Genomic DNA, 12,500 nt, shown 5'->3' with positions numbered 1-12,500 from the left:
CGTTGCTTGGATGACAACATATGTTGCTCCAAAACCAGTATGTACCTTTCAGCATTAATGGTGCCTTCACAGATGTGTAAGTTACCCATGCCTTGGGCACTAATACACCCCCATACCATCACACATGCTGGCTTTTCAACTTTGCGCCTATAACAATCCAAATAGTTACTTTCCTCTTTGTTCCGGAGGTCACCACGTCAACAGTTTCCAAATATAATTTGAAATGTGGACTCGTCAGACCACAGAACACTTTTCCACTTTGCATCAGTCCATCTTAGGTGAGCTGGGGCCCAATGAAGCCGGCGACGTTCTGGGTGTTGTTGATAAATGGGTTTGGCTTTGCATAGTAGAGTTTTAACTTACACTTACAGATGTAGTGACCAACTGTAGTTACTGACAGTGGTTTTATGAAGTGTTCCTGAGCCCACGTGGTGATATCCTTTACACACTGATGTCGGTTTTTACGGATATTACGGATCAAAAGTCCGTAATATCATCGCTTACGTGCAGTGATTTCTCCAGATTCTCTGAACCTGTTTGATGATTTTACAGACCGTAGATGGTAAAATCTCTAAATTCCTTGCAATAGCTCGTTGAGAAATGTTGTTCTAAAACTGTTCGACAATTTTTCTTACAAATTGGTGACCCTCACCCCATCCTTGTTTGTGAATTACTTAGCATTTCATGGAAGCTGCTTTTATACCCAATCATGGCACCCACCTGTTCCCAATTAGCCTGCACACCTGTGGGATGTTCCATATAAGTGTTTGATGAGCATTCCTCAACTTTATCAGTATTTATTGCCACCTTTCCCAACTTCTTTGTCACGTGTTGCTGGCATCAAATTCTAAAGTTAATGATTATTTGCAAATAATGTTTATCAGTTTGAACATCAAATATGTTGTCTTTGTATGAGTCGCAGCAGAGATATATTGTGCCAGAAACAGGGCAGTAAAACGGCTGATCAAACAAAACAGAAGTCATGCTCATGGACACACAAATCAGCCAAACAGACTCAATAACTCCACCCTGACGTCTTGGTGACTTTACCAAAGTGAAACAATACGAAAATTATGCAAGTTTAAGTTAATAATATTGACACAGACTCTCATAAACATGTTAGCATATTCGCTAATGCTAACAACGCTAGCTTGATTACGTTACGATGGCGCGTATAAATATGCACGCCAACAGACGTCACACACGGGACTGTAATTAGTTTCAGTTCTATTATAAAACTTACCAACGTCACTTGGTAGTGAGGAATGAAGAATATATACTTCCGGTTCAAGGCATGAAAAGGTAAGTACATTTCCAAGCCTCCTGCAGTAAGAGAACTTGTCCAAAAGATGGCGCCATAACACACCTTTTCAGTGTCGGCGTTTTATGACAACTATTTGGAGGACTAGGGACTAGATTTAGTGACATCAGGACTTGGTGGAGGGACTAGATATTGTGAGAACAGGACTTGGTGGAGGGACTAGATATTGTGAGACCAGGACTTGGTGGAGGGACTAGATATTGTGGTATTAAGACTTGGTTGAGGGACTAGATATTGTGACATCAGGACTTGGTGGAGGGACTAGATATTGTGGCATTAGGACTTGGTAGAGGGACTAGATATTGTGACACCAGGACTTGGTGGAGGGACTAGATATTGTGGTATTAAGACTTGGTTGAGGGACTAGATATTGTGACATCAGGACTTGGTGGAGGGACTAGATATTGTGGTATTAAGACTTGGTTGAGGGACTAAATATTGTTACACCAGGACTTGGTGGAGGGACTAGATATTGTGACATCAGGACTTGGTGGAGGGACTAGATATTGTGACACCAGGACTTGGTGGAGGGACTAGATATTGTGGCATTAAGACTTGGTGGAGGGACTAGATATTGTGACACAAGGACTTGGTGGAGGGACTAGATATTGTGGTATTAAGACTTGGTGGAGGGACTAGATATTGTGGTATTAAGACTTGGTGGAGGGACTAGATATTGTGACACCAGGACTTGGTGGAGGACTAGATATTGTGACACCAGGACTTAGTAGAGGGACTAGAAATTGTGACACCAGGACTTGGTGGAGGGACTAGATATTGTGGTATTAAGACTTGGTTGAGGGACTAGATATTGTGACATCAGGACTTGGTGGAGGGACTAGATATTGTGACACCAGGACTTGGTGGAGGGACTAGATATTGTGACACCAGGACTTGGTGGAGGGACTAGATATTGTGGCATTAAGACTTGGTGGAGGGACTAGATATTGTGGCATTAAGACTTGGTGGAGGGACTAGATATTGTGACACAAGGACTTGGTGGAGGGACTAGATATTGTGGTATTAAGACTTGGTGGAGGGACTAGATATTGGGACACCAGGACTTGGTGGAGGACTAGATATTGTGGCACCAGGACTTGGTGGAGGGACTAGATATTGTGACACCAGGACTTAGTAGAGGGACTAGAAATTGTGACACCAGGACTTGGTGGAGGGACTAGATATTGTGGTATTAAGACTTGGTGGAGGGACTAGATATTGTGGTTTTAAGACTTGGTGGAGGGACTAGATATTGTGGTATTAAGACTTGGTGGAGGGACTAGATATTGTGACACAAGGACTTGGTGGAGGGACTAGATATTGTGGTATTAAGACTTGGTGGAGGGACTAGATATTGGGACACCAGGACTTGGTGGAGGGCTAGATATTGTGGCACCAGGACTTGGTGGAGGGACTAGATATTGTGACACCAGGACTTAGTAGAGGGACTAGAAATTGTGACACCAGGACTTGGTGGAGGGACTAGATATTGTGGTATTAAGACTTGGTGGAGGGACTAGATATTGTGGTTTTAAGACTTGGTGGAGGGACTAGATATTGTGACACCAGGACTTGGTGGAGGGACTAGATATTGTGGTTTTAAGACTTGGTGGAGGGACTAGATATTGTGGTATTAAGACTTGGTGGAGGGACTAGATATTGTGACACAAGGACTTGGTGGAGGGACTAGATATTGTGGTATTAAGACTTGGTGGAGGGACTAGATATTGTGACACCAGGACTTGGTGGAGGGACTAGATATTGTGACACCAGGACTTAGTAGAGGGACTAGATATTGTGACACCAGGACTTGGTGGAGGACTAGATATTGTGGCACCAGGACTTGGTGGAGGGACTAGATATTGTGACACCAGGACTTAGTAGAGGGACTAGAAATTGTGACACCAGGACTTGGTGGAGGGACTAGATATTGTGGTATTAAGACTTGGTTGAGGGACTAAATATTGTTACACCAGGACTTGGTGGAGGGACTAGATATTGTGACATCAGGACTTGGTGGAGGGACTAGATATTGTGACACCAGGACTTGGTGGAGGGACTAGATATTGTGACACCAGGACTTGGTGGAGGGACTAGATATTGTGGCATTAAGACTTGGTGGAGGGACTAGATATTGTGACACAAGGACTTGGTGGAGGGACTAGATATTGTGGTATTAAAACTTGGTGGAGGGACTAGATATTGGGACACCAGGACTTGGTGGAGGACTAGATATTGTGGCACCAGGACTTGGTGGAGGGACTAGATATTGTGACACCAGGACTTAGTAGAGGGACTAGAAATTGTGACACCAGGACTTGGTGGAGGGACTAGATATTGTGGTATTAAGACTTGGTGGAGGGACTAGATATTGTGGTTTTAAGACTTGGTGGAGGGACTAGATATTGTGGTATTAAGACTTGGTGGAGGGACTAGATATTGTGACACAAGGACTTGGTGGAGGGACTAGATATTGTGGTATTAAGACTTGGTGGAGGGACTAGATATTGTGACACCAGGACTTGGTGGAGGACTAGATATTGTGGCACCAGGACTTGGTGGAGGGACTAGATATTGTGACACCAGGACTTAGTAGAGGGACTAGAAATTGTGACACCAGGACTTGGTGGAGGGACTAGATATTGTGGTATTAAGACTTGGTTGAGGGACTAAATATTGTTACACCAGGACTTGGTGGAGGGACTAGATATTGTGACATCAGGACTTGGTGGAGGGACTAGATATTGTGACACCAGGACTTGGTGGAGGGACTAGATATTGTGACACCAGGACTTGGTGGAGGGACTAGATATTGTGGCATTAAGACTTGGTGGAGGGACTAGATATTGTGACACAAGGACTTGGTGGAGGGACTAGATATTGTGGTATTAAGACTTGGTGGAGGGACTAGATATTGGGACACCAGGACTTGGTGGAGGGACTAGATATTGTGGTATTAAGACTTGGTTGAGGGACTAGATATTGTGACATCAGGACTTGGTGGAGGGACTAGATATTGTGGTATTAAGACTTGGTTGAGGGACTAAATATTGTTACACCAGGACTTGGTGGAGGGACTAGATATTGTGACATCAGGACTTGGTGGAGGGACTAGATATTGTGACACCAGGACTTGGTGGAGGGACTAGATATTGTGACACCAGGACTTGGTGGAGGGACTAGATATTGTGGCATTAAGACTTGGTGGAGGGACTAGATATTGTGACACAAGGACTTGGTGGAGGGACTAGATATTGTGGTATTAAGACTTGGTGGAGGGACTAGATATTGTGACACCAGGACTTGGTGGAAGGACTAGATATTTTGACACCAGGACTTGGTGGAGGGACTAGATATTGGGACACCAGGACTTGATAGAGGGACTAGATATTGTGACACCAGGACTTGGTGGAGGGACTAGATATTGTTACACCAGGACTTGGTGGAGGGACTAGATATTGTGGTATTAAGACTGGGAGGAGGGACTAGATTTTTGTGACATTAAGACTTGGTGGAGGGACTAGATATTGTGACATCAGGACTTGGAGGGACTAGATATTGTGGTATTAAGACTGGGTGGAGGGACTAGATTTTTGTGACATTAAGACTTGGTGGAGGGACTAGATATTGTGACACCAGGACTTGGTGGAGGGACTAGATATTGTTACACCAGGACTTGGTGGAAGGACTAGATATTTTGACATCAGGACTTGGTGGAGGGACTAGAAATTGTGACATCAGGACTTGGTGGAGGGACTAGATATTGGTTCACCATGACTCGGTGGAGGGACTAGATATTGGGACACCAGGACTTGGTGTAGGGACTAGATATTGTGGCATTAAGACTTGGGGGAGGGACTAGATATTGTGACACCAGGACTTGGTGGAGGGACTAGATATTGTTACACCAGGACTTGGTGGAAGGACTAGATATTTTGACATCAGGACTTGGTGGAGGGACTAGAAATTGGGACATCAGGACTTGGTGGAGGGACTAGATATTTTGACATCAGGACTTGGTGGAGGGACTAGAAATTGGGACACCAGGACTTGGTGGAGGGACTAGATATTGGTTCACCATGACTCGGTGGAGGGACTAGATATTGGTTCACCATGACTTGGTGGAGGGACTAGATATTGGGACACCATGACTTGGTGGAGGGACTAGATATTGGGACACCAGGACTTGATAGAGGGACTAGATATTGTGACACCAGGACTTGGTGGAGGGACTAGATATTGTTACACCAGGACTTGGTGGAGGGACTAGATATTGTGGTATTAAGACTGGGAGGAGGGACTAGATTTTTGTGACATTAAGACTTGGTGGAGGGACTAGATATTGTGACATCAGGACTTGGAGGGACTAGATATTGTGGTATTAAGACTGGGTGGAGGGACTAGATTTTTGTGACATTAAGACTTGGTGGAGGGACTAGATATTGTGACACCAGGACTTGGTGGAGGGACTAGATATTGTGACACCAGGACTTGGTGGAGGGACTAGATATTGTTACACCAGGACTTGGTGGAGGGACTAGATATTGTGACACCAGGACTTGGTGGAGGGACTAGATATTGTGGCATTAAGACTTGGTGGAGGGACTAGATATTGTGACACCAGGACTTGGTGGAGGGACTAGATATTGTAACACCAGGACTTGGTAGAGGGACTAGATATTGTGGCATTAAGACTTGGTGGAGGGACTAGATATTGTGGTATTAAGACTTGGTGGAAGGACTAGATATTGTGACACCAGGACTTGGTGGAGGGACTAGATATTGTGGTATTAAGACTTGGTGGAAGGACTAGATATTGTGACACCAGGACTTGGTAGAGGGACTAGATATTGTGGCATTAAGACTTAGTGGAGGGACTAGATTTTGTGACACCAGGACTTGGTAGAGGGACTAGAAATTGTGACATCAGGACTTGGTGGAGGGACTAGATATTGTGGCATTAAGACTTGGTGGAGGGAATAGATATTGGGACACCAGGACTTGGTGGAGGGACTAGATTTTGTGACACCAGGACTTGGTAGAGGGACTAGAAATTGTGACATCAGGACTTGGTGGAGGGACTAGATATTGTGGCATTAAGACTTGGTGGAGGGAATAGATATTGTGACACCAGGACTTGGTGTAGGGACTCGATTCAGATGTTGTTCCTGATGAGTGATATCAGTTCAAACAAGTCCGAGACCTGAGGGTACGCGTCCATGACTTGGTCCACAGTCTCCTTGGGGAAGAGCGTGCTCAGCTTGCTCCTCATCTCCCTGCGCTGCTCCTCGGTCTCCCCGCGGACCTGAGAGTCTCTGGGCAAGACGTGGCTGGACTTGGTCCGCCTGGACCAGGGATCCTCCGCCAAGTACGAGGAGGCGTGGTCTGGGGTCAAGGGGGGACAGGAGGACCAAGCGGGGGGGCCGCGGGACCCCCTGGCCTGCCGGCCTCCACCCATGCAGCAGGTGCACACAGAACCGTAGACCAAGGGGGTGTAGTACTGAGACCCCGGCAAGGAGTCCGGGCCAGCCGGGGTGTGGTAGTGAGACCCCGGCGAGGAGTCCTGGCTCAGGTAGCTGGCCACACCGCTGCTGTAGCTGTGGATGTGGACCTTGGACTTGCAGCTGTCCATGGAGCCGAAGGCCTCGTCCACCTCCAGGTTGGGTCCGGGCGGCCCCAGGTGGTCTCTGTGGTAGAGGTCTGCGGGGGTGCGCTCAGACTGGTACGCATCAGGGCTGGGGTGCGAGTCCTTGTCTTTCAGGGTTGAGGTCTTGGTTCTGTCGATCTGCGCCCGGAGCTCGTCGGCCACGGACAGCTGGGACTGGTTGCTTCTTTCTGGGTGGTAGAACTTGCACTTGACTCCATAAGTGCACTTGTAACCTGGGGGGGGGGGCATCTTTAAAATATGAATTCTGCCTAGCAACAAGTGACCCTGCAATATAAACTGTTTCCTGCTCAAAAGTGTACGTACACCTGTGAAGAAGATGATGTCATGGCTGTCTTGACTTGCCAGTCATTTCTTATTTTTTTGTGATGTAATGATTGGAGCACAAAAAAACATTCATGAAGTTTTCTTCTTTGATGAATCTATTACTGAAAATGTGAGCAATCAAAAGTATACGTACAGCAATGTTCATATTTGCTTACCTGCAATAAAGCACTTTTGGTAGCCATCCACAAACTTCTGCTTACATTTTTCCCCGCAAAACTGCTGCAGTTCAGCTAAATGTGGACTTGTTTCTTCAGCATTGTCCACACCTTTGGGAAGGCCTTCATTCTAGCCTGATTCAGCCATTCCTTTACCACTTTGGAGGTGTGTCTGGGGTCATCGTGGTGAGCAACAAGTATGTGCTCCAATCGCCACATCACAAAAAAAAAAGAAGGTGTGTCCACTTTTGAGCGCAGGGAGGAAAGAGGTGACCTCACCGTAAGGACAAAGTTGCAGTTTGTTGTCCACATTCTTTGGCTTTTTCAGCAGGAAGTCATCAAGAGTTGGACCGTTTCGACCCAAAGGATCATCGGGAGGCATGAACCTGGGGAACAAAAAGGCGTGGTTAAAGAGCCCCGACATTGGCACTTAGGTCTGGACCTCATATTTTCATCTACGGGGTGATTGTCTTCTCGAGAAATGTCCACTTCTAGCTCTACAATGTGTGCAGGGGCCTGCTGGCGTCTCCTAGGGACGTCTTCGGGACATTTCATCCTGCTGACGTCACCTGGGGAAGTCCTGAGGACATTTTATCCCGCTGACGTCTCCTAGGGAAGTCCTGAAGACATTTCATCCTGCTGACGTCACTTAGGGACGTCTTTGGGACATTTCATTCTGCTGACTACGTCTTTTGGTAGCATCTGCATCCCCAAACATGTGACTGTAGGGAGGGGATTCATTCTGCAATGCAGTCTGCTGAAAATGACGGAAAGCGCCACGCTACGTGGTCAAAGCTGGAATTGCTACTGTACAAAACACAATTTAGGATTTTTTAACCTCTACGGCTGGATACTGTGCCCCCAAAATTTGTCACGTTTCATGTGTCGGGTTCACTGGTAAAGTAGTATGTTGGATGACCTACTTGTCACTGACAAAGGTGTACATCAGCAGCCTCTCCTCGATGAACTTCTTCCAGAGCGGGTTCTCGGTCTGCAGGTCCCGGTAGTTGTCGTTGGACACGATGATGCCGTCGGAGTCGAAGGCCAACCTGACGATGAAGCGGTCGTCGTAGCACACCACCCTCTTACCGTTGACACAGCGCGAGGGTGTGTACACCAGGATGTTCCTCCTCTCCAGCTCATGCAGGATGTGTTGGTCTGGAAAAGGTAAGCATGGAAAATCATTTTTTCACTCTTTTGTGCCGCCCCCGGCTCATTTTGTCCCGCCCCCGGATAAACTTGTGCCGCCCCCGGATCATTTTGTGCCGCCCCCGGATCATTTTGTGCCGCCCCCGGTTCATTTTGTCCCGCCCCCGGATAAACTTGTGCCGTCCCCGGATCATTTTGTGCCGCCCCCGGTTCATTTTGTGCCGCCCCCCGGTTCATTTTGTGCCGCCCCCCGGTTCATTTTGTGCCGCCCCCCGGTTCATTTTGTGCCGCCCCCCGGTTCATTTTGTGCCGCCCCCCGGTTCATTTTGTGCCGCCCACGGCTAAATCTGTGCCGCCCCCCCCCCGGCTCATTTTGTGCCGCCCCCCGGCTCATTTTGTGCCGCCCCCGGCTCATTTTGTGCCGCCCCCGGCTAAATTTGTGCCACACCCGGCTCATTTTGTGCCGCACCCGGCTAATTTTGTGCCGCACCCGGCTAATTTTGTGCCGCACAGAGCGATTGATATCACTCAACACAGCGTGAAGACTCGGCTGTGCTGATTGAGCGATTGCCATACAGAGCATTATACTCACTGCACTCCTACAGAACACTCCAGAACATTCTGTCTCTGTTAAGTGAACACTGATAGTAACACACACCACTAGCTGTGTCACATCTAGTCTTAGACTTAGATTGTTACATCTAGTCTTGGACTTAGTTTGGTCGGATCTAGTCTTAGACTTAGATTGTGACATCTAGTCTTAGACTTAGATTGTTACATCTAGTCTCAGGCTTAGATTGGTCACATCTAGTCTCAGACATAGATCAGTCACATCTAGTCTTAGACTTAGATTGTTACATCTAGTCTTAGACTTAGATTGTTACATCTAGTCTTAGACTTAGATTGTTACATCTAGTCTTAGACTTAGATTGTTACATCTAGTCTCGGACTTAGATTGGTCACATCTAGTCTCAGACATAGATCAGTCACATCTAGTCTTAGACTTAGATTGTTACATCTAGTCTTAGACTTAGATTGTTACATCTAGTCTTAGACTTAGATTGTTACATCTAGTCTTAGACTTAGATTGTTACATCTAGTCTTAGACTTAGATTGGTCACATCTAGTCTTAGACTTAGATTGTTAAATCTAGTCTTAGATTTAGATTGGTCACATCTAGTCTTAGACTGATATCAGTCACATCTAGTCTTAGATTACATTGTCATATTTAGTCTTATACTTCAATTGGTCACATCTGGTCTTAGACTTAGATCAGTCACATGTAGTCTTAGACTTAGATCAGTCACATGTAGTCTTAGACTTAGATTGGTCACATCTAGTCTTAGACTTAGATCAGTCACATGTAGTCTTAGACTTAGATTGGTCACATCTAGTCTTAGACTTAGATCAGTTACATCTAGTCTTAGATTGATCACATCTAGTCTTAGACTTAGATTGGTCACATCTAGTCTTAGACTTAGATTGGTCACATCTAGTCTTAGACTTTGATTGGTCACATCTAGTCTTAGACTTTGATTGGTCACATCTAGTCTTAGACTTAGATTGGTCACATCTAGTCTTAGACTTAGATTGGTCACATCTAGTCTTAGACTGGTCACATCCAGTCTTAGACTTAGATAGGTCACATCTTGTCTTAAAGTTAGATTGGTCACATCTAGTCTAGCGGCTGGTGCCAAAAACCCAAAATATTTATAGACCAAAACCAGTCGGGTGTGCCAGGGCCAGGATGGTTCCACCCTACCTTGGCGAGAAAAACAACTGTTGAGATGCCAACAACCAACCCTTGACATCCGTTTGCCGTCCGTCTGTTTTCTACCGCTTATTCCCTTTTGGTGACGCGGGGGGCGCTAGCGCCTATCTCAGCTACAATCGGGCGCAAGGCGGGGTACACCCTGGACAAGTCGCCACCTCATCGCAGGGCCAACACAGATAGACAGACAACATTCACACACTAGGGACCATTTAGTGTTGCCTATCCCTGGGTGCATGTCTTTGGAGGTGGGCGGGGCCTATCCCCAGGTGCGTGTCTTTGGAGGTGGGAGGGGCCTATCCCCGGGTGCGTGTCTTTGGAGGTGGGAGGGGCCTATCCCCAGGTGCATGTCTTTGGAAGTGGGAGGGGCCTATCCCTGGGTGCATGTCTTTGGAGGTGGGCGGGCCCTATCCCCAGGTGCATGTCTATGGAGGTGGGAGGGGCCTATCCCCAGGTGCATGTCTTTGGAGGTGGGCGGGGCCTATCCCCGGGTGCATGTCTTTGGAGGTGGGAGGGGCCTATCCCTGGGTGCATGTCTTTGGAGGTGGGAGGGGCCTATCCCCGGGTGCATGTCCTTGGAGGTGGGAGGGGCCTATTCCCAGGTGCATGTGTTTGGAGGTGGGAGTGGCCTATCCCCAGGTGCATGTCTAAAGAGGTGGGAGGGGATTTTCCCAGGATGGATGTCTTTGGAGGTGGGAGGGGCCTATCCCCAGGTGCATGTCTTTGTAGGTGGGAGTGGCCTATCCCCAGGTGCATGTCTTTGTAGGTGGGAGTGGCCTATCCCCAGGTGCATGTCTTTGGAGGTGGGAGGGGCCTATCCCCGGGTGCATGTCTTTGGAGGTGGGAGGGGCCTATCCCCAAGTGCGTGTCTTTGGAGGTGGGAGGGGCCTATCCCCAGGTGCACGTCTTTGGAGGTGGGAGGGGCCTATCCCCAAGTGCGTCTTTGGAGGTGGGAGGGGCCTATCCCCAGGTGCATGTCTTTGGAGGTGGGAGGGGCCTATCCCCAAGTGCGTCTTTGGAGGTGGGAGGGGCCTATCCCCAAGTGCGTCTTTGGAGGTGGGAGGGGCCTATCCCCAGGTGCATGTCTTTGGAGGTGGGAGGGGCCTATCCCCAGGTGCATGTCTTTGGAGGTGGGAGGGGCCTATCCCCAAGTGCGTCTTTGGAGGTGGGAGGGGCCTATCCCCGGGTGCATGTCTTTGGAGGTGGGAGGGGCCTATCCCCAAGTGCGTGTCTTTGGAGGTGGGAGGGGCCTATCCCCAGGTGCACGTCTTTGGAGGTGGGAGGGGCCTATCCCCAAGTACGTCTTTGGAGGTGGGAGGGGCCTATCCCCAGGTGCATGTCTTTGGAGGTGGGAGGGGCCTATCCCCAAGTGCGTCTTTGGAGGTGGGAGGGGCCTATCCCCAAGTGCGTCTTTGGAGGTGGGAGGGGCCTATCCCCAGGTGCATGTCTTTGGAGGTGGGAGGGGATTTTCCCAGGATGGATGTCTTTGGAGGTGGGAGGGGCCTATCCCCAGGTGCATGTCTTTGTAGGTGGGAGTGGCCTATCCCCAGGTGCATGTCTTTGGAGGTGGGAGGGGCCTATCCCCGGGTGCATGTCTTTGGAGGTGGGAGGGGCCTATCCCCAGGTGCATGTCTTTGGAGGTGGGAGGGGCCTATCCCCAAGTGCGTCTTTGGAGGTGGGAGGGGCCTATCCCCAAGTGCGTCTTTGGAGGTGGGAGGGGCCTATCCCCAGGTGCATGTCTTTGGAGGTGGGAGGGGCCTATCCCCAAGTGCGTCTTTGGAGGTGGGAGGGGCCTATCCCCAAGTGCGTCTTTGGAGGTGGGAGGGGCCTATCCCCAAGTGCGTCTTTGGAGGTGGGAGGGGCCTATCCCCAGGTGCATGTCTTTGGAGGTGGGAGGGGCCTATCCCCAAGTGCGTCTTTGGAGGTGGGAGGGGCCTATCCCCAGGTGCATGTCTTTGGAGGTGGGAGGGGCCTATCCCCAGGTGCATGTCTTTGGAGGTGGGAGGGGCCTACCCCCAGGTGCATGTCTTTGGAGGTGGGAGGAAGCCGGAGTACCCACACAGAAAGATCCCCGGCCCGGGATTGAACCCAGGACTACTCAGGACCTTTGTA

At 48.8% G+C, this 12,500-nt stretch overlaps 1 protein-coding gene across 1 annotated transcript in view; it reads right to left on the bottom strand.

Annotated features, from left to right (window-relative positions):
* LOC133549027 (probable ribonuclease ZC3H12D) overlaps nt 1-12,500 on the bottom strand; it is a 40,878-nt gene that overhangs the window by 1,059 nt on the left and 27,319 nt on the right. The window contains exons 4-6 of the mRNA XM_061894090.1: nt 8,392-8,626; nt 7,748-7,854; nt 1-7,201 (exon numbers count right to left, since the gene is read on the bottom strand). The exon at nt 1-7,201 is cut by the window's left edge and continues 1,059 nt beyond it. Of these exons, the coding sequence (XP_061750074.1) occupies nt 6,477-7,201; nt 7,748-7,854; nt 8,392-8,626 (1,067 nt within the window). The 3' untranslated portion in view covers nt 1-6,476. The remainder of the gene's footprint in view (nt 7,202-7,747; nt 7,855-8,391; nt 8,627-12,500) is intronic.

The sequence above is a fragment of the Nerophis ophidion genome, linkage group LG03 (assembly GCF_033978795.1).
Source record: "Nerophis ophidion isolate RoL-2023_Sa linkage group LG03, RoL_Noph_v1.0, whole genome shotgun sequence".
NCBI classification, from domain to species: Eukaryota; Metazoa; Chordata; class Actinopteri; order Syngnathiformes; family Syngnathidae; genus Nerophis; species Nerophis ophidion.
This window is presented reverse-complemented; position numbering and strand designations above follow the sequence as displayed.